We start from the raw sequence: 19,790 nt of genomic DNA on the forward strand, positions 1-19,790 counted from the left end.
TTCTAATTTGCACAATTTGTATGTATGTTAATCAGGTTTTCGCAAAGTTAATCAAAATTTTTGATTAGATAGATATATTTATTAAAGTAAGAAAAAAATTAAAAACCAAGTATTTTTTTTTAAATTTAATTGAGAACAGTTAGGAATGCAAGAAGATATGTTCCATCTTACCGCATAATTTTTTATCTTTTTGTAGTTCTAAAAGAATTAAAAGAAGGTAAAAATAAGTTAAACCGAAATTAAAAAGTTAATTTATGTGCATTAACAACTGGACATTTGTCAGTTGATCTACCGATAACACGGCCGATTAAGTTAATTATTAACTTTTTTATTAGCAAAAACAAATTCGTTAATTTTTTTGACGCGAAGAAAGATTAGATTAGGGATGACGAATTATTTATTAGATAGAAATCTTGTTGCAAGCGATTATATCATTTGAGTTAATCGCTGATGAGTAACTTAATCAGAGTTTAAGTCCAAGTCGTTCTGAGGAGTGCTCTTGTTCACTTGACAAAAAGAATTGAGTTGATTAGTCGTTATCGTTAATAATAAAAATCAAGAGTCCAGAATCTCATATAAAATTGATGCTTAACGGAAAGACATGTTTAAACGTAATTAATCTTGAAATTTTACGGTTGCAGATTAACGCTGTAGAAGACAAGGAAGATAATACTGATATGTACAAAGGATATTTTGTTATCACGACGAAAAATTTCCGATCACACTGACGATATCGTAGATAATCTATTGAAGTTTGAAACTACAATTTATTATGTACCATTGCAGAAAACAAAGTGAGAGATAAGCAAAGGTATAAAAAGAGCATATATAGGACAAGTATTATGATCGTCTTTGTCCGAGATAAAATAATATGGCGTAAACAAATTTACGAAACAAGTATAGAGATCTTGATGTACTCATGATTACTCGCGCTACTCGCGATATACACACATCCTTGCTTTTTATAGAAATGTTAAGTGTTACAGTTTATATATTAATTATACAATTCTATAGGGCGCAGTGCTTACTGGCGAAGTGCAACATCAGGCGAATAACGACGCATCGGCGAGGCCTGGTTGGAAAAATTCTGTATTTTACGTAAAAAAATATTCTCGTCGATTATTTATGTCGCGCGACAATTGAATTTATTGTTTGTGTTTACGCCATTAAACCGTGTTTGTGCTCGAATCGGTGACGACGTCTGGTTAGAAGACCGTGTAATCTTACTGTCGCCAAATGCCAAACAAAAGCGGTCGAGCAAATAAATAAACTCAATGAGAGATTATTCCACGCGATAAGGCGATTGTTGTGGACACGCATTTTTGTGGATATGCGTCGTCGCATGTCCGGAGTCCGCAGATCAATTTCGATCGCGATCGCCGTTATTTCGCAATTGCTCGCCGCGCATTCTTCCACGAATTAATTTACGATTCGGGTTTGAGTGACGCCGATAAACTTCCGAGTTTTTTATTGATTCATTCGGATATAAATTAACAACGTTACGAGGTGTCTCGTTCTCGCAGAACGTAATATAACGTAATTCGAACTTGGATCTAAATTTCTTCTACCTTGACGTAATTACGATTTGAGATTAGCCCAGTCGAAGTTGCAATTAATAACAAAACGTTCAACGTATCATTTTTTCGATGAAAATCACCGTGAAATATTGCAATTATAAAAAGCAGTATCTTGATATTTTAACATCCGAGTTTTAATTGTTATCAATAATTCTTTGCATATGTCACAACAGGAACTGCGACGGATGATTACTCGTCGCTTTATTTATCATCTGGTAAAAATCGTGGAAATGAACAAATAGATCGGATATCGGATCGTGATAAGGCGTCGCAACGGGAAGATATACGGTAATATTACTTGGAAATTTTTTCCGATAGCATTTTATTTCACATTGTTACGTACAATATAATTAATAACAATAGACGTATGTATATACAATGAATACTTCGCAATTATTATTTACGCAGTCATATCTTTTGTTCAGACTAGCCATGAGATTTCTGTCACTCGAAGTGAGCGTCCTGTGGATAAAATAAGTAATTATATTATTTCATTGCGATTGCTCAAAATTTAACGTGCATTCTGATTGTAAACGTACACAGGCAAAACTTACATATTTCATATATGATAGAAAAATATCGTAGACCATCGTCATAACATTCGTATAAAGTACTCGATAATGCAGGGGCACAAAAATAAAATTAATGCATTGCGCTGGAGGCCAGAAACAGCAGTCGACCTGACAAAATAATTTTAATAAATTGCATACATTTATACATATTTTAAGAAGAAAACTTTCGATAGCAGTTTCTCTGAATTTTAATTGTTATACAAATTCGCTCTCTACGATTATTGAAATATCGATTACAGGAATATAATCCCGTGTACGTACTTTCCACGTGTCGCCGAATTTCAGCTTTAGTTCCTCGCAGATCTCCTTAATTTTGCGACTCTCCAGAATCCCGAGGCCGACAAAAAATATCCCCAGGCACGTGGGACTCGCGATCGATTGATCGAGAAATGTTTTTTTCAGGACCGACTTTGCGTTTCTGCCTGGCAAAACCTTATCAAGAATCGTGTAGAAACAGTGATGAAACGGACCTTGAACCAGTCCTACAACCGTCATATTCCTGGTCCTCATGTAATCGTGTCCGTATGCAGATGTGCTGGAAATCGCCGTCACCTTTTCATCTTCCGGTGACGCCGCTATGACACTGCTCGGAAAGTATTTTTTGTCAGAACAATGCTTCTTCCAATGTTCGCTGCGTTGCTGGATCACATCTCCCGCTGCCATCATCAACCCACAGCTCACAGTGTTGGTGACTAATAGATATTTACCTGCACAGCCCAAAATATAAATTTCAGACAATCAAGCGGCTATTATTTTATTATTATTTTAATGTGGAACTAAAAATAAAAGACTTACCAAACAGTAGCTGACGCAGAATGCCCATTTGTATAGAATTATATTATAAATTTTGTGATAAAATTCGTTTTAACGTTTGATATTACAATATAGATTTGTCGAAAAACAGAAATTATCCGTAATTGCAAATATTCCTCAAGAATTATACGTGTGTACTAGAAACGTTAATTAATATCCGTTTTCTCGACCAAATTTCGTTTGAGTCGCCTGTTTGAATTCGTTATTAAATGCGTTTTCTAAGAGTTTCCTTTCTTTACTGTTATTTAATCAAGCCAATCTTCTTGATTCTTCGGTGCTTATGGAAACGAAATATTCGCTGAATATTGGTGCGTGGCATAACTCTCAAATTGGTAGGTTGAAGATCGATAGTCTTCGGGTGGAGTATCGGCGGATGCCTAGATGCACAATGGAGCTGCACCGATCGCCCGAGTTATCATCTTGCATCGAACGTACTGTTTGGCGAGGTCGGGGGACCGCTAAATATATGGAAAGCCGTCGCCGGCAATTAAAAATTCCGCGGAGATTGCGCAAACGATAGACAACGCGCCTTATCTTTTCGGTCGCACGTTTCTTCAAATTTTCTTGTCAGATATGATATAACACATAAAGATACGTATACACACAGGTTTATCAGAAGTTCATCTCACGTGTTTGTAAACGCTATTCAATATATCAATAGAAGAAAGAAATGGAAGGGGAACTAAGATAACAAACAAGAGTATGCTTAATTTTAAGCTATCTTACTTAACTTTATCATCATTCATATGAATGGAATTCTACAGAGAAATTACAATGCTTCGGTGTAATAAGTGCTCGTAAAACTTCATATAGTTTCATATTATAAAATTCTTTGTCTACAAATACTTTTAAAGAAGAAAATAGTTCGATAAATGCAATGATCGTTAGAATTACTTAATTACAAGGAATTATTATTGAGATGCTATAATGTTGTGATCGGATTTTTTAGATTTTTTATTGGTAGTCAAAATTGTACAACTTAATTAGACAATAAGACAGGATGTCGATAATTACTTAGCCGCAGCAGCTTTGGGTTTCGGCAAGCCTTCCCTGAATCCATTTCTATAAATATATACAAAATAATCGTTTATATGTGTTGTATACATTATATGAATTGTGGAAAAAATTAGATAATGTGTTTATATATCTTTCATCATTTAATAAAAAAAAAGTGTAAAAAGACAGAAGGCATAAAATAATTGTAAATAATTGTTAAAAAATGTATAGATCAATTGCTTTAACGTTCGTTAGTTATTACATTTTTGACATAACCATTCTGTAGCTTACTTGAATTTACGGCGCACGATTTTAAGATGACGCATGCGGCCAGTACCAGTGGTCTTCCTCCTCTTCGCCTTGACCGACCAATTATCTGTGAAGTCGACAAATACAAATCTAATTAATATTCCTGAACCAACATTAAATATTCGATATTTGTATAAACATAACAGGCGGTCTTCTGTGCAAACTTGTCGCGTTGCACGACAGCGACTTACAGGAACGCATTTTCTTAGCCGGATAGCCGCACTGCGCACACTGCGACTTCTGGATGTGGTAAGAGCTACGTCCACATCTCCTGCACAACGTGTGCGTCTTATTACGCCGCTTACCAAAGCTGGATGTACCCTTCGTCTGTGAACATCAAGCAGGAGCATAGTGAACTTAACTGTAGTCAGACTCCATATTACAAATTTAAGAAAAAAAGAATTAACGATGGAGAACGATATAAAGGGCTATTTTTAATCCTTTCTATGAACAAATAAATGAGAAATAAATATACTCCGGGGGGAATAAATGATTTCAACGTGTCACACATAAACATTGTTATAACCTGTACACCGGTATTATGTCAGTAGCGTACGGAATGGCATTCTTTTCACCCGATATTATTCAATTACGACAGTTCTACGAAAATTCAGGACATCTTTTCTGCGCCGATAAATCGGCCGATCGTTAGGATCGCTATGAAATGAATCGATTTGAATAACGTAAAACGACGCTCACCATTTTAGATGAAAGAGCAACCCAGAAGAGACGATGGACACCGTTCCGATTCCGCACGTTCTTTCGTTCAGTCTGGTTCAGTCGAGAGCCAACCAATAGGAACGACGTGTTTTCAAACGACCTCTGCACATGCTGATTGGAACATTGGAACTAATCGCGGAATTCTTACTCGGACGGTAAATTTATTTAATGCAAAAAATTAAGTTAGTAAACTAATTGAGTAATAAGATTTATTTCTTAAAATAGAAAACTCGTTTAACATCCAAAGAAATGTTAATCTAAATTATGTAGTAACTTTATCAATCTGAATAAAAAATTGCTCAATTACAAAAGGTAATTTTTTTATATTAAACGTTTTTTACAAATAATATAATCTAATTATATTTACAATCATTTATATATACGTAATACAAGGTAAATAATTAAATCTCTATGAGTCTGTCCGCATCAGTGAGTACTTCGTGAGAGTGTTGGCTACCAGATTTCACGACGTGTTGTGCTCCAACCAAGCAATTCTTCAGCTCCGTGCCTTCCTCGATGATACAGCCATTGCACAGTATGCAGTTGTGAATAACGCATCTGTAAAAAAAATTCATTTAGCGAATTCGTAAATGTACGCGTATTTAACAAATATCTCCACCAACACACCTTTGCTTAACAATTACATGTCCCATTATGACACTCTGAGATATCCTTGTCTTGGATTCCACGGTGCAGTTAGGTCCGATATGATTTTGTTTCAACGACGTTTTCTCCTCGACCAACGAATTATCGCCTACGCGACATTCTTGCATCTGCGTACTGCGTACAGTCGCGGTGCTCGAGATACTCGGCAGCAGCGGTAATTGATCGGTATTCTTGTCATCACTCCACCATTCTGATATCTGTACAGGATATTTCTTAAATTAGCTGAAATTGATCCTTTAATTTCTAATATATTGAAGTGTAAATATAATATATATTATTAAAGATAACGCGTGGCTCCGTGTGAGAGTGGTCGACTCGTATTGATCCCGTATACTTTTGGAAAAATATATATTATTCCTTTGTCATAAAGCTACGTAAAGTGGATAACATATCAACCTTAGCATTTGCAAGATGATACATTTGCACGGTGTTCGCTCTAAGACCAAACTTTTCATTTGACACATGAGCGTAACATCGTATTACATCCTCGTTATAAGCATCCTCCAGATCGGTGCTATGATCATTGAAGGCCGACATCTTTCTTATCAACTCATCCAATGGTTCCTCCATTGCAAAATGGAAGATATCTTCCTTCAAATCCATTTGTACCACGGAAGTCTTATCATCCATACATTGTTTAGATCTGGATAATTGTTTACCGACTATATACGGCAAAAGTTCACCCTTCAGCGTGGTGAAATTTCTGAAAAACATTTTTACATTTGATTAGACTTACGTTCAGTCTCTTCAACATTTTTCCCTAGTAAGTTCACTCACTTGTTAAATATTAAAAAGTCCACCACCCATTTGTTAATAATGTACAAATGCGCGTCCATCAGTTTGGAGTGCATGGTGAAGCTAGCGTGCTTCCTGAGAAGCCTCTGCGAGATGTTAATCGTTTCTTCGAAATCAGATGCGGAAGCCAAGAAAATCAATCGTCCTGTGTTATTGTCGATGCCGATCAAGTCCGTTTCCGGTTTCTGCTTGTTTTTCAGGCCTGGCGTTACAAAGTCGTCGGGCATTTTCGGTGCGGGCAACATCAGAGCGGTTACACTCGCGTTATGTTTCCTGTATAAATTCAGGATCTCCGATATGTCCACATTTGCGATCAAATCGCAGGATATCACCAAGATATCCGTGTATATTTTTTCATGAATAAGTCTGATAGAATCGGCCGTGCCGAGATCTTCCGCTCCTGGAATCCCTACGAATTCTATCTTGATTTTCAGACCCAATTTATCCAACGACGTCGACACGTCGGACTTGGTTGCTTCGGCAACAACGACGATCGCTTCTTTGAAACCCGAACGTTCGAGGATCTGCAAGGGATACCAGATCATGGGAACGTTTGCGATCGGCAACAGACATTTGGGCTTGCCTGCCGTAAGCTCCGTCATGCGGGAGCCTTTTCCTCCAGCGAGCACGATGGCTTGGAATTCATTGTGGTGATTCATTTTTGTTCTCTGCAATTATTGATACGTAAGGCACATTGTTAAGGAGACTTTAAAGACTTTGTAATACCTACGTCAAGTGTGCGTTGTAATATCATTCAAAAGGCGCCTTGTACATTAATATAGCGATAACTGTAGTTAAGATTACATTCAGATTACTTTGTACCTTGTCACTTTATAGGAAAATATGTAAAATTGCAATCAGAATGGGCGGTTGTGTAACGTGAGCACACGATTTTTAGAAGAGTGCGAATCAAACCATCGATCCGGTGCAGCCATGTTACAGTCATGTGGTCGCCTAACCTAAAATTAATGGTGACGATGACAAGACTGGAGCAATAAGCGAATCGACCAATCACAGGCGAAAACAAGGCTACCATTGGCCGCGTTCAGCAGACACAACTGTTGAGTTCGTCTTATCAACACTCTGCGTTGATTGGTTGGTTCTAAAAGTAAGAGCCAATCACGTTTGACTGCTACTCAGCGGCTTGGTCTCGGCTGTGATTGGTCGGTCGGTTTATCACTTTCGTTTTCTAACCTAAAAAGAAAAAACGAAAATGGCGGAGAATGCATCATAAATATCATAATGCATGTGGTTGAAGAGGAAGGGGTGGAAAACATTAAAGGTGATATATTATTTCTTCGCTTGTAAAGGAGCGATCTGTAAAGATTAATAAGCGTATGTGAGAAAAATGTATAAATTTTAGGTCCAGATATGCAAAGAATTCGAACGAAAAATTGAAAAGACCTAACCTGTAGGATAATTCAAAGTATATGATGAGTGCAGTTGCGGAAAACACGTGTGAGTCCGTGGAGGACGTGATCACGGTAGGCACGAGCGTGATAGTCAAGAAACAGGACTTCAGCAAGGTGTACAAGGTGTCCGAGAATGGTATTCTGATGCTGGGGAAAGACCAGAAGGTAGAAATGCGCGAGATCATCGGCAAGCCGTTTTGGAGCACCTTCGAGATGATTCCGTTGCCAGGCAGCAGAGGTGCTTTCACCCTGAAGCTAACGGATCAGGTAGACTCGTGGAATAATCTGAAGGGCGAGCTGAGCGGTTACGACAATCGCTCCATCACGGACGACGGGACGTCTCAGCGGCTGTCGAAGGAGGAGATTCTGCAGCTGCAGGAGGCCGGCAAGACTGGCAAGGAGATAATCGGTAGCCTCATTGAGAACAGCAAGTCCTTCGCCGCCAAAACGGAATACTCGCAGGAGAAGTATATCAAGAAGAAGGAGCGCAAGTACCTCAGGTTTCTGACGATACACAAGACGTCTGTATTGTCGCTGCACGAGATATACTTCAAGAGGAAACACGAGAAAATCGGAGGGCTGAGAATGGACGCTCTGGCGCAGATACTGTCCTACAGCGACGTCCAATCCGAAGGCTTGCACTTGTTGTACAGCAGCGGATACCAGGGATTGCCCGCAGCGGCGATGCTCAACAGAATAGGCACGAGTACCAGTGGTTACCTGATCAACCTGCATCCCGGTAATATGCCTCAAACAACGTTCATCGAAGACATGAATTTTCCACAGGAACTGAAAGACAGGCACGTAGCAGTGAATATCTATAGTTTCTTGAGATTACATTATCAAGGTGAATCTAGTATAATAGACAATATTTCCACGTCTAAAAAGACTGTCGTTAATAATACTGAAACGCATAATATCGAAAAATTAACGGAAAAATTTGACGGAGAAACTAAAAATAACCAAGTACCTGAAATGGATACGGAAGTTTTAGAGCTGAAAACTGGGACAAAAGAAAACGGTACGCTTCTCACAACTGACACTGAGGAAGGTGGCAATACTTTAAAACGGAAACTCGAATCTGAAAAGCCCGAAAGAGAAGTAGCGCCCGCAAAGAAACCGAGATGGTTGTTGGAGACGAAACACGCTGTGGATTTGTTAAGTAGCACGAAAGCTCGCGGTTTAACTATCGTAGCAAAAGAGCATCCCTTACAAATTGCGACGGCGCTGTTACCCTTCTTGGGTATCTCACGTCCGTTTGTCATCTTCCATGCGCATCGGGAGCCCTTGCAGGAGACCTACATAGAATTAAAGAAAAAAGGCAATGTAATAAATGTGAAACTGTTGACGAACTTCTTACGTTCGTATCAAGTATTGCCCGACAGAACGCACCCCGACATTTTAACGAGCGATACCGCTGGCTATATTTTAACAGGATATCTAGTTGACAATGCGTAGTATATAAAATGTTTTAATAAATTTTGATATGAGAAATTGATCGTACAGTACAGACTCGCATACTCGATACCGATCGAATGCCAAAAAGCTAACATATAACGTCAGAACAAATTTATAAACGGATTATAATTTTTTACACAAATATAACTATTACGTACATATTTGCATTTATTACTTTGGCCTCTAATTATAATTATTAATAATGATCGCTCCTTTTATAATTTCAAAATGTAAAATCATAGTATAAGGATTATTATGTGTACAATAAGAATTGTTAATATCAGTAAGTTTTTAGAAGTATTTATATAACTGTTCTTACTGCAATAATCTTTTACAATAAACGATCATGTTTTTTATGGATTTGAAATTTCGCAAAAATTTATTTTGTCTTCAGACACTAGAAATTGAGTTTTTAATTCAAAATTTTTGCAAACAAGATTTTTATTCTGTCGCATTTCGTGAATCTTTTTGTAAAAGTTCCATTTATGAAGAATAGTATCTCTATTCTTCATGGGTATCTACTATCTGCATTCTGCCTATGGCTTCTGAATTTCCACAATCTACATAAACTATGCTCATGTATTTTACGTTACGTGCACTGTGCACTTATAGATTTTCAGTACTGGAAGTGAATATCGGAACGCAGCCGTAAAGTCTTGTGTCCACGATACTAGAAATCGCTCTGAGATCTCGGACAGAGAAAAAATTGACCAATCACATTTAAACAATTCGGCAATTGACCAATGCGATTGGTTAATTCTTTCTTCGTACAAGATCTCGGAGTGATTTCTAGCATCGTGGACACAAGGCTTAATAGGCCTCCAGGAATGCGGGCGCAATCGGCATTAACGGAAACGAAACCGAAATCACTAATCATACGCAACTGCGTCAACTTATACTATATATTCATTGCTTCAATCATAAAGTTGCGAAACAATTAAACATATTATAGTTAATTTTGTGGTCTTTATTATTATTTTATTATACAACATTAAATAAAAATAGTTACAAAAAGACTTTATTTGGACGTCTTCAAGACATTTTAAAAATGACATCTTTAGATGGTCGTAAGGCGTCATTTTTTTACGTTGACGCTTGACGCTCATTTTCAGCAAACAAAAATCTTAAGAAAAAAAAAGTTATATTTATTCAACATCCAACGTTGACGCTGAATCATCGTTGATTGTCAATTGTTGTAATCGTTGCTGCAATTGTAGCTGCTTTATCTTGTGCTTGATGTTGGAACAGAATGGAACGAGACACTTGGTCTTTTGGCAGTGTTTGGCAGTATGATAATAACACAGCGCAATCAGCTGTTTGGATATAAGACACCTGCCATTGGTCTTTCTCCTGCAATTCTTTGTATGCATCATCACTCGCTTCATCTTCTGGCAACTCGGTAGACGACACTGACGACAGTTATTAGCATCTCTGCACTGGCAGGCATGCACCAATGATTGAATCCACCTCTGTATCCTTAATTCCCTGGGCTTCTACAGGTTGCAGAAACAAAAAAAGATACGAGCACATTATAGGTTTATCGTAATTACAATACATAAATATTTTTAGAATAAGCCGACAAGTTACCTGTGGATTGGTTTGTTCCGCATCCGCAGGCGAAGAGCCATTATCCAAAGCAAAGCCAAGTTTTTCCATCGGGTGCGGATGACTGTCCTTATCTTTACAATTTACACATAAATCGAAATCCTGTAATAAAATCGCAATTATAGTAAGCATGAAAGTCATGAAAAGTGGCGAAAGTATTTTTCTCCAAAGCAATCTAATACATATGTCACAAACTGTACAATGGTATCGGGTTTCCACGTGACTTTTATTACAGTTATTGCAAATATAAATAAGCATGTTAAAGGAAAAACAAGGTGTGCTTCTCTTCTTCCGTTTTTTGGCTCCTGAATTTGAAACAATTTACAAAAATATTTAAAAAAATTTTTTTCTAATTTTTAATAAAAATTTTGTTTAAAAAATTATTTTTTAAAAATATTATTTGTTGAATAGAAGAGTTTTTAATATAAAACATATATTTTGATGACGAATACTTTTTTCGGGCATGCGAGGTTCCCTTGTTAGTTAAAAATAAATTAACTTACCCAACCGTTTCAACCCTGTCTTTTTGTGATCTGAGATCGGAGTATCGGAGCAGCTTGTGGAATTCGTCATGGGTAGCGACTGTTGCGCGTTTCTAGCAGCCCCGAACAGAACCTTCCAAGTCGTGTATCGATGCGATTCAAAGATCGGGCGCGTATGCGAGTTGTAAAATAAATTTTTTAATAATCCTTTAATAAAACTTAATTGATTATGTTTGAGGTGGTTTAAGAGCGTATGTTGAAGGGGAGAATGTACTGAAGGCAAAGCACCCAAACAAATCCGAGCTTTTTAAGCACAAGGACATTATTTTTATTTCCTCTACTTTTTTGAAAATTATTCCAATATACATAAGGTGGTTTGCCTTCAGTCTTCAGTACATTCTCCCCTTCAACATACGCTCTCAAACCACCTCCAACATAATCAATTAAGTTTTAATCGGGGAGCACACACTTCTTCACAACGCATAATGCATAAGCATAAGAGAACTGATTGGTCTATTTCCTTATGCATATGTGTATGGACCAATCAATTTTCTTGCTTACGCATTATGCGTTGTGCAGAAGTGTGTGCTCCCCGCTTAAATAAAGGAGTTATTAAAAAAGTTATTTTACAACTCGCATACGCGCCCGATCTTTGAATCGCATCGATACCCAATATACAACACGACTTGGAAGGTTCTGTTCGGGGCCGCTAGGGACGCGCAACAGTCGCTACCCATGACTCATGACGAATATGCTCACGGCCACGTGTTTGTGCTTCTCACCATGCCCTCTGACCCCTCCCCTTCACCAGTACCATTAGGGCTGCGTTCGGAAACGTCACCCGGGTATACACGGATTTACACGGGTATACTCCCTTCTCCTTCTAATTCGCTGAGATAGAAAGAGAAGGAAGTATACTCGTGTGCACTCGGGTGACGTTTTCGAACGCAGCCCAGCGTACATACCACGCGAACCTCCCGCGGCTCCCGCTCATGTTGTAATCATGCTCCCGCCATGCGGACCATGCAGTTAAAGCGGGGAGCACCCGGAGCACACACTTCTGCATAACGCATAAAACGTTCGTGTTCGTTGCAGAAACGTGATAACGTTTATTAACTGAAACGCAAATGTGGTGCCTGTTCAGAGAAATTAAACACCTCAACCTTGGAATCTGAAAACGTCGGTAAAGCTGATCCAATCGTCGAAGAAATTATCCGATCGACATGGAAGCGGTCGAGGAGAGCGAGCCCAACGTTCTTCGCGAGATCGCGAGTGAGGAGGAGCTGGCGCAAATCCCGAGAGAATCAACGAGGAAAATCAATGCGCATTTTAATGCAAAGTTCGAGGAGTTTATAACCGCCAAGGCGGTTTTCGAGACCAGCCGAAAATGTTTGGGTAAGCTGGACGCGCCGTTTTGAATTTTTAACAGCTTCGAATAAATATTCCAGGGACGCTCGTTTTATTTACATACTTCTGAAATGCCGGCGCTTTTTATGTATGTACCTTTCTCGAATTTAGGTTTCTTCTAACAATACTTTCATTATTTACTCGAGACTCAATGTAAACTTCTTTATAGTCTCAAACATCGAAAGCCATAATTCATGTCCAAAATTTATCTCAAAATAAAGAATTTTGCATAAATGGAAGGCCGAGAACTTTATGTTGACTTACAGAGCAAAATTTAGAGACGGCGCAGAAGGAACTTGCAGAGCTGCAGAAGTTGGATCTTGACGAGCGTAGAGGGAAGTTGGAGCTAGCGGAAAAGAGCAATACAGAAGTATGTAGCAATCTTGAGGAAGTGAAAATTGAAGTGCACGGATTACAGGAATCTGTCAAACGGTAATGTCACGTTCTTACAATTTCTAATATCGATATATAAAAAAGAAATTTATAATATTTTGATAACTAATAATATAATTACTGTATAAAATAGCAAGAGACTAATGTTTATTCTTAATGAAGTGTTATCAACATTTAATATCTTGTACGTGGATTTGATTTAATGTGGATTACAGGTTGGAGAAGGAAAATTGTGAATTACGTAGTCAGAGAGACACAGTTACGGATGAGGCTAATGCATTACAACTGCAAGTTGAAAGGCGGGATACCGAAATTGAAAGAATGCTTACCGAATTGTCCTCTTTAAGCTCTCAGCTTCAAACTGCCATTGCGACCAAGTGCCAAACTCTTGTACAGAAATACTCGCCTCGTAAACTATTAAAAAGTCATTCCAATTGTGTAAACAGTATGGAACTCTCTTCGGATGAATCCAAGGAGCTATCACGTTGCAGTTTATCTGCGCTTCCTGTAAAGTATTCTAAGAAATCTATTTCTCATCACAATATTGCAATGACATTTCGTACTTTGAGTATTAAAGTATTTATTTTGTATTACATTAATTATATTCTATCTTTACAGAATGAAATATTACTAAAAATACTTAAATACTTAGATTTGGAAACGTTATGCCGCATGAGTCAGGTAGATAAACGCTTCAAAGATCTAACACAGGACCCTGAACTCTATACACATTTGGACATGACAAATAAATCTGAGAAATATATGTGCCACGTATTTTCTTATTTTACACCTAGATGTAAATATTTGCAACAATTAGATCTTACAGGAAGCAAGTTTGATATTGATGATTTTGTAAACTTTCTTAATAATTGCGGCAGTTGTGTAACGCATTTAAGATTAAGTAAATGCATATTAATTAAATGCTACACGGATTTTAATCCTGCGCTAAAGGAAATTGGAAAAACATGCAAAAATTTGAAAGGTATATGCATATAGTATATGTATATATGTAATTGTCAAGATTATGGGTAAATTGCATAACAACTAATGCAAATTTTTCTTAGAATTGGATCTAAGTGATTGTCGGTGTGATTGCTACAGAAATTTTTCGTATTTTGAGGAGCTAAATAATTTGGAATCTATAAATTTTTGGGGTCTGCCAAATTCCATGGAACATATTTGTAAAGTACTGCAAAATAATCCGCGTATTCGTGAGATCAGAGCCCGGATCTGGGACGATAAAATTCTGGTAGAGTTGGCAAAGTGTCGCGACTTGGAAGTAATACATACACTGTACATCTCATCAGATGAAGATGTTACATCTCAGGGTATTAATGCTCTCGGTAACTGTAAGAATTTACAAAAAGTGTCCCTTTATATGTAAGTGTGTGTGTGTGCTACATTTTCTTTTAAAATACACATATTATTGTATTCTTTATTGAAATATGATTTTTGTTACAGAAATTGTTCCCTAGCGGATGACAGCTTATTCAGATTATTTTCTTCCTATCAAAACTTGCAAGAAATTAATTTGTACTTTTATGTCCTCACTAATCACCGGTTGGAATTACTAGCGCAGTGCAAAAACCTAAAAAATGTATATCTTGAACATCTGATACCTTGGAATGATCCAGATGATCCTGATAAATATTCCATTATTTTGAAACAATGTCCTAAATTGCAGAAGTTTTCTCTCACAAGCTGTAATGTAAGTGATCAATTACTTGATCAATGGGAGGAAAGATATCCACATGTGTCTATCTATAATACAGACGACTACGATCATCGAGAGTATATTCGCTGTGTGCGCTGGTATACTATGCGGAAAAGTAGGACTTAGAGCGCCCATGGTGGCCGGAATTTGCATTATTTGCTGGAGTTTTCTAATACATCGTAATGGAAAAATTGCGGAAAGGAAATTTAAATTGTTGCGTGAACACGTGTAAGAATGTATTTCACAATACAAGTTCAGAAATAAAATTTTATTTTTTTCCAAAAGCGATTTATAAAATTGAGCAGCGAAAAATGTGGATACGTTGGGTACAAAAAATAAAGTAAGTATATTCTTTGAGATTATATGATCATATTTTACCTCGTTTAAAATAATGGTATTTATTTAGAATACGGGCCTCACCTCCAATATCAATAAAATTATGCTTAATCGACATGTGACTACGGGGCATGTACATGTCGCTACATTTCATCGATATGACAGGTTTTCTAACTTAAATAGTTGTCAACTTTAACGATTAATATCTCGCTTCGCGAGGCAGACTGCCGCGTTTTTCTTCCAGATTCTTTCGTTTCGTGTAAAAACGCGTCAATAATGTATTTTGAATAAATAATCAAAACAATAATTTTTTGTTCTTGTTTAAACGTTTTTTTATTTATTTACGATTGACTTGAATTTCATTAATATTGATATACTTACATGTAATTGTACCTTGTACGGAATAGCATTGACAGATGTTTGCGGTATTACACTGCACCTTATTAAATGGCTTATATTTTCATTACGCAATTCTTCAACGCGAACCACATGCGATATTGCTAAGGCTTTTCCTTTTGGTATTGAACTTGGATTAAATTTAATGTCATAAGTGACAGGTCCAAATCCCGTTCGTATAATAAGATTCATTGCAAAAAGTCAGAAAAAGGTTAACCTTTAAAACAAATGTAGGTTAATTTCTCTCGAAAAATCTTTTCAACTATAATTTTTGTAATATCATCATTGAAATTAAGATTTAAATTACCTAACGACAGTTTACACGTAGCTCGAATATTCACAATCGTTGACAGCTATTCCATACAGCTATTCCATCAAAAAGTGCGATATTTCACTAACCGTGGCAGCACTAGTCTCTGCGCACACAGCGAATAAATTGTTTATATATATTTACAAATAAAGTTTGTCTACTATTTTAAAATATAAAAATTATTAATTTTAACTTCAGTAAAATAAATTTTTCTTTTTAAACATGAATACAAGTGGAGCCGGAGAACGTCTTTAAAAATAGATATTTTTCAGGAATTTTATATAGGGTAACGATGAAAGCGAATGACGTTAAACTTTGCACGTTCTTTTAATCTTATTTTAAGAATATATTTTTATTTTTTAAGTAAGAAAAATGTTCTTTTCTATGTTATATCCTGATCACTAAAAGACGTAAATGAGAGACGAAGTAAAGTTAAACAAGGACAGATATAGAGAAAACAGGATTAGAAATGTTGACATTACCGACGTCGAGGAAGTTCGGTCTTCGCTTTAGGATTCCCTTAAGAGAATCGGGCCCCAGCACTTAAAGCAAGGTTGTAGAGCAGCACCATGAAGAATTATCTCTATTCTTCATGGTTCCATTGTAGAATATTTTTGCATTTTATCTAAATTTTTCTTTCAAATCTTATCGATCGGGTTGATACGATGATAAGACATTGGTATATATCTGTATACGTAGTTCCGCTGGTCGGAGGCTTCCATTAGAGGACGCTGTAGTCGCTGCTAGACGGGGAAAGGTCGTGAAAGGTTTGCAAGAATTTCGCTCGTACACATTCCACTGATTCCACAGTCTCCGAATTTCCATTGTGATCGATTTAATAATTACGAACGGTCGACGAGGTATAAAACACGTGGCTTACGCGCGACCTATCGAATTTTTTTAGGTTAGGGCAAGGTCGCTCCGGAACGCGCGTAGCGTTAACATATTGCAATTCGCCGAACGGGATTATTTTTCCGATCTTATTTTCCCTCTCCTGCTCTCACGAGGAGATCCGATCTCGGCAGATAAGATTAGCGCGTTTATCGGCACTCCTGACTCCTGACTGCTGTCTCCTGTCCCCGCGCGTTGCGTGTGATTTCGCATTACTGTGCAATCGCGGCGATGGCCACCTGGGACGGCTCGTATCCGGAGGACCTCAATTACCTGGTGTACGCCGACCGGAACGCGGCCGACGCTGCCGCGGGGAACTGGCAGCAGTACTTCGCCGAGAATCCCACGTACCTGCGTGACATACCCGCGGGAGGCTACTACACGGGAACCGGGACCGGGGGCGGTCGGCAGGTCTACGAGCAGAGCGGGCCAACGGCGACCTTCTACCAGACCGGCGCCCAACACCCGCCGAACATGGTGCCTTTGGAGAACAATGCCTATCAGGAACGTGCACTGCCAAACGCAATGGCTACCTCGAACAGCACCCGAGCGTCGAGCAACGTCGTCCAGACGTCGCGCGACGCGCCACCCTTTTCCCGCGAGTCCCGCGGTGGTTACAAACCGAGGTCCAGGGGTAACCGGGCGGCCGGCAACCGGGCGCCGCCACCACCGAAGATGGACGACATCATCCGGTCCACCGTAGTGGAGAATTCCAATCTACATCCCATGGCCAATGAATTCGTGCCGAACAGTCAGGCCAAGTTCAGGAAGGATCCCAGATTCAGAAGGTACGACAACGGCAACGCGACGAGCAGTGGTTTCAATGCCTGCGCACAGGAATTCAGGCCAAAATCGACTGACAAGTCGTCCTTGGCGGACAACAGGTACAAAAACGAGAGACGCTACGACAACAGGAAGGACCCGAGGGACGCAAATTACAGACAGAAGAGGCCGCAGGACAGAATGCAGGACGCGCAAGCCCCGAGATCTGGCTACAGGGATACTCAGAGAACGTACAACACGAGAAACTACAATAAGTTTCAGAACGGCAGATATTACAATAGGAAGTATCAGTCGAACGCGGAACAAAATGCCGCTGGAGAAGGTCACGCATCTACAACCGAAGCTACCGACTCAGCTACGTCTAGTAGTCAGGAAAATAAAACTGTTGTTGAGGAAATTCAAGAGGACGACTCGTTTTCGGCTACTAAAACCGGTAGAGGCAGAGAAGAGGCATCGACGTACGAGGATAACGATTCGGAAAATATGTCCTCGAAAATTCTTGAGGCACAACGAAACGGTAGACCTAAACGATTCGCTAATGCGTCCAATTATCATAGATACAATTCAGACGAACAATCTGAACCCGGTGCCCGGTGGAAAACAACGACAGCAACAAAGTATGCGCAAAGGAGAAACAATGATATGACAAGTTATAGAGAAAGGAGAGTGGAAAATTGGAGAGACAGGACGAAAAGTAATGAGACAGCACAGACACCACAGGGGAAAAATCTGAGGAAAAAATCTGACATTGGTAATACTTATAGTCTATCAAAGAAATCGCATTGTTATTATATAAAAAATAATTTCGTAATTAATTGTTGCTCTGTACATTCTTAACAGATGATGACGCGAGTCAAAGGGAGAGATTAACCGAACAGTTAAACAAGGGAGCATTGGAATGTCTGGTCTGTTATGAGCATATCAAGCAAAGCGACTACGTTTGGTCCTGCAGCAATTGTTATCACGTATTGCATTTGAGATGCATCAAAAAATGGGCCAGGTCGTCTCAGAGCGGTAAGTGAGCGCGGTCGAAGTTGCAATCGCGCCAAATCAGACGCAATCTCATTAACGTATTCCATTCTAGAGAATAACAGTTGGAAGTGCCCGGCTTGTCGGGACGTTAGTTTATTCGTGCCCGAGGATTACTTCTGCTTCTGCGGTAAGATGAAGATGCCGGAGTGGAATCGCAGAGACGTGGCGCATTCGTGCGGCGAGATCTGCGGCCGACATCTGTCTAAGAAGAATTGCACGCACAAATGCACCCTGCTCTGCCATCCCGGCTCTTGCCCGCAGTGCGTGGCGATGGTGACCAAGTATTGCGGATGCGGGAGAACGTCGAAGATGCTTCTGTGTAGCGCTCATCAATTGTTGATGTGCGATTCAATATGCGGAAAGGATCTGTCGTGTGGCAAGCACACCTGCCAGAACAAGTGCCACCAGGGAGAGTGCGGGCCTTGCGACAAAACTGTGCAACAAAGTAATATTCCAATTTTTTTCATCGATATCTGACATTTAACTCTTTAATTAAGATATCGATGTTAGGATTAGAATAAGTACAATAGATGGTGAACAATACGATTTTTTAATGCTTTTGTGTTATTTTGTTTAGCATGTTTTTGTACTAAGAAAACTCAGGAGGTACCCTGCCGAGCCAATACCGCAGATACATATTGCTGTGATAATATTTGTAACAAACCATTGGATTGCGAGAAACATTATTGTCAGAAAGTCTGTCACCCGGAGTCCTGCGAACCCTGTTCCTTAACGCCTGAAAGAGTTACGATGTGCTGTTGTGGCCAAACGCCGTTAACGGAGAAGAGAGAGAGCTGCACGGATCCTGTGCCGATCTGCGATAAAATCTGCTCGAAGAGCTTAAAATGCGGCCAGCCTAGTAAGCATTTCAGAGATATCGCGTTTCGCGTCTTGTGACCATATAGACGCGCTAAATCGGATTTTCGCTCACGCAGGTAATCCGCACACCTGCAAGGCACCATGTCACGTGGGAGAATGTCCGGAATGTGAATTGAACACCGACGTCAAGTGCCGATGCGGTAACATGGACCGCGAGATCGCCTGCAGAGATTTGACGACCAAGGCCGATGACGCGCGCTGCGAGAAACGCTGCAAGAAGAAGAGATCTTGCGGTAAACACAAT

General features: G+C 39.0%; 7 protein-coding genes across 11 annotated transcripts; 3 read left to right on the plus strand and 4 right to left on the minus strand.

The window, feature by feature from the left end:
• Nucleotides 1-1,926: 1,926 nt before the first annotated feature.
• LOC112454838 (mpv17-like protein 2) lies at nucleotides 1,927-3,468 on the minus strand. The gene is made up of 4 exons (XM_025016440.1): nucleotides 2,945-3,468; nucleotides 2,411-2,856; nucleotides 2,132-2,257; nucleotides 1,927-2,039 (listed from the first exon to the last, which is right to left on the minus strand). The coding sequence occupies exons 1-4, from the start codon at nucleotides 2,970-2,972 to the stop codon at nucleotides 2,022-2,024; spliced, it is 618 nt and encodes a 205-aa protein (XP_024872208.1). The 5' UTR covers nucleotides 2,973-3,468; the 3' UTR covers nucleotides 1,927-2,021.
• A 422-nt stretch (nucleotides 3,469-3,890) lies between these two features.
• LOC112454839 (60S ribosomal protein L37) lies at nucleotides 3,891-5,031 on the minus strand. The gene is made up of 4 exons (XM_025016441.1): nucleotides 4,967-5,031; nucleotides 4,459-4,594; nucleotides 4,250-4,334; nucleotides 3,891-4,024 (listed from the first exon to the last, which is right to left on the minus strand). The coding sequence occupies exons 1-4, from the start codon at nucleotides 4,967-4,969 to the stop codon at nucleotides 3,973-3,975; spliced, it is 276 nt and encodes a 91-aa protein (XP_024872209.1). The 5' UTR covers nucleotides 4,970-5,031; the 3' UTR covers nucleotides 3,891-3,972.
• Nucleotides 5,032-5,344: 313 nt separating this feature from the next.
• LOC112454845 (translation initiation factor eIF-2B subunit gamma-like) lies at nucleotides 5,345-7,378 on the minus strand. Of its 2 annotated transcripts, none has more exons than XM_025016457.1 (5): nucleotides 7,271-7,378; nucleotides 6,431-7,116; nucleotides 6,050-6,356; nucleotides 5,615-5,850; nucleotides 5,345-5,545 (listed from the first exon to the last, which is right to left on the minus strand). In XM_025016457.1, the coding sequence occupies exons 2-5, from the start codon at nucleotides 7,105-7,107 to the stop codon at nucleotides 5,389-5,391; spliced, it is 1,377 nt and encodes a 458-aa protein (XP_024872225.1). In that variant the 5' UTR covers nucleotides 7,108-7,116; nucleotides 7,271-7,378; the 3' UTR covers nucleotides 5,345-5,388. The 2 variants fall into 2 exon arrangements, with proteins under 2 accessions (XP_024872225.1, XP_024872223.1); XM_025016455.1 differs by having other exon boundaries at nucleotides 7,179-7,378.
• A 271-nt stretch (nucleotides 7,379-7,649) lies between these two features.
• LOC112454844 (tRNA (adenine(58)-N(1))-methyltransferase non-catalytic subunit TRM6-like) lies at nucleotides 7,650-9,477 on the plus strand. The gene is made up of 2 exons (XM_025016454.1): nucleotides 7,650-7,730; nucleotides 7,812-9,477. The coding sequence occupies exon 2, from the start codon at nucleotides 7,879-7,881 to the stop codon at nucleotides 9,316-9,318; it is 1,440 nt and encodes a 479-aa protein (XP_024872222.1). The 5' UTR covers nucleotides 7,650-7,730; nucleotides 7,812-7,878; the 3' UTR covers nucleotides 9,319-9,477.
• A 762-nt stretch (nucleotides 9,478-10,239) lies between these two features.
• LOC112454842 (CREB-binding protein-like) lies at nucleotides 10,240-11,931 on the minus strand. 2 transcript variants are annotated; one of them, XM_025016452.1, is made up of 3 exons: nucleotides 11,427-11,931; nucleotides 10,906-11,025; nucleotides 10,243-10,811 (listed from the first exon to the last, which is right to left on the minus strand). In XM_025016452.1, exons 2-3 carry the CDS (start codon nucleotides 10,972-10,974, stop codon nucleotides 10,464-10,466), a joined length of 417 nt encoding a protein of 138 aa, XP_024872220.1. In that variant the 5' UTR covers nucleotides 10,975-11,025; nucleotides 11,427-11,931; the 3' UTR covers nucleotides 10,243-10,463. The 2 variants fall into 2 exon arrangements, with proteins under 2 accessions (XP_024872219.1, XP_024872220.1); XM_025016451.1 differs by lacking the exon at nucleotides 11,427-11,931 and having other exon boundaries at nucleotides 10,240-10,811; nucleotides 10,906-11,418.
• Nucleotides 11,932-11,997: 66 nt separating this feature from the next.
• Nucleotides 11,998-15,559, plus strand: LOC112454840 (F-box/LRR-repeat protein 2-like). Of its 3 annotated transcripts, none has more exons than XR_003040791.1 (7): nucleotides 11,998-12,800; nucleotides 13,079-13,244; nucleotides 13,421-13,712; nucleotides 13,824-14,187; nucleotides 14,270-14,585; nucleotides 14,667-15,259; nucleotides 15,326-15,559. XR_003040791.1 is itself a non-coding variant. In XM_025016443.1 (7 exons), the coding sequence occupies exons 1-7, from the start codon at nucleotides 12,629-12,631 to the stop codon at nucleotides 15,043-15,045; spliced, it is 1,602 nt and encodes a 533-aa protein (XP_024872211.1). In that variant the 5' UTR covers nucleotides 11,998-12,628; the 3' UTR covers nucleotides 15,046-15,559. The 3 variants fall into 3 exon arrangements, 2 of the variants coding, with proteins under 2 accessions (XP_024872211.1, XP_024872210.1); XM_025016443.1 differs by having other exon boundaries at nucleotides 14,667-14,802; nucleotides 14,890-15,559; XM_025016442.1 differs by having other exon boundaries at nucleotides 14,667-15,559.
• Nucleotides 15,560-16,670: 1,111 nt separating this feature from the next.
• On the plus strand, nucleotides 16,671-19,785 carry LOC112454843 (protein shuttle craft-like; the record flags this gene model as incomplete). The annotated part of the gene is made up of 5 exons (XM_025016453.1): nucleotides 16,671-18,386; nucleotides 18,476-18,649; nucleotides 18,720-19,112; nucleotides 19,245-19,526; nucleotides 19,603-19,785. Coding segments are annotated over exons 1-5 (2,335 nt in total), but the record flags the coding sequence as incomplete, so codon positions are not given.
• Between the last annotated feature and the right edge of the window lie 5 nt (nucleotides 19,786-19,790).

The sequence above is a fragment of the Temnothorax curvispinosus genome, unplaced genomic scaffold (genome assembly GCF_003070985.1).
Source record: "Temnothorax curvispinosus isolate PA1 unplaced genomic scaffold, ASM307098v1 QBEX01005439.1, whole genome shotgun sequence".
Taxonomy (NCBI): Eukaryota; Metazoa; Arthropoda; class Insecta; order Hymenoptera; family Formicidae; genus Temnothorax; species Temnothorax curvispinosus.

Bases quoted from the DNA above. Each gene is read 5' to 3' on its own strand.
- LOC112454838 (XM_025016440.1), bottom strand. From the start codon at position 2,972: ATGGGCATTCTGCGTCAGCTACTGTTTG. The intron at 2,857-2,944 runs GTAAGTCTTTTA...TGGGCTGTGCAG, and splicing joins TCTGCGTCAGCTACTGTTTG to GTAAATATCTATTAGTCACC. The intron at 2,258-2,410 runs GTACGTACACGG...TTATTTTGTCAG, and splicing joins AATTCGGCGACACGTGGAAA to GTCGACTGCTGTTTCTGGCC.
- LOC112454839 (XM_025016441.1), bottom strand. The intron at 4,335-4,458 runs GTAAGTCGCTGT...TCGACTTCACAG, and splicing joins GGCTAAGAAAATGCGTTCCT to ATAATTGGTCGGTCAAGGCG. The intron at 4,025-4,249 runs GTAAGCTACAGA...ATATATTTATAG, and splicing joins ATCGTGCGCCGTAAATTCAA to AAATGGATTCAGGGAAGGCT.
- LOC112454845 (XM_025016455.1), bottom strand. From the start codon at position 7,202: ATGATATTACAACGCACACTTGAC. The intron at 7,117-7,178 runs GTAGGTATTACA...CAATAATTGCAG, and splicing joins TATTACAACGCACACTTGAC to AGAACAAAAATGAATCACCA. The intron at 5,546-5,614 runs GTGTGTTGGTGG...TTTTTTTTACAG, and splicing joins CATGTAATTGTTAAGCAAAG to ATGCGTTATTCACAACTGCA.
- LOC112454844 (XM_025016454.1), top strand. From the start codon at position 7,879: ATGATGAGTGCAGTTGCGGAAAACACGTGTGAGTCCGTGGAGGACGTG.
- LOC112454842 (XM_025016451.1), bottom strand. From the start codon at position 11,181: ATGCTTATTTATATTTGCAATAACTGTAATAAAAGTCACGTGGAAACC. The intron at 10,812-10,905 runs GTAACTTGTCGG...TGCAACCTGTAG, and splicing joins CGGAACAAACCAATCCACAG to AAGCCCAGGGAATTAAGGAT.
- LOC112454840 (XM_025016442.1), top strand. From the start codon at position 12,629: ATGGAAGCGGTCGAGGAGAGCGAGCCCAACGTTCTTCGCGAGATCGCG. The intron at 13,245-13,420 runs GTAATGTCACGT...TGTGGATTACAG, and splicing joins TTACAGGAATCTGTCAAACG to GTTGGAGAAGGAAAATTGTG. The intron at 14,188-14,269 runs GTATATGCATAT...AATTTTTCTTAG, and splicing joins AACATGCAAAAATTTGAAAG to AATTGGATCTAAGTGATTGT.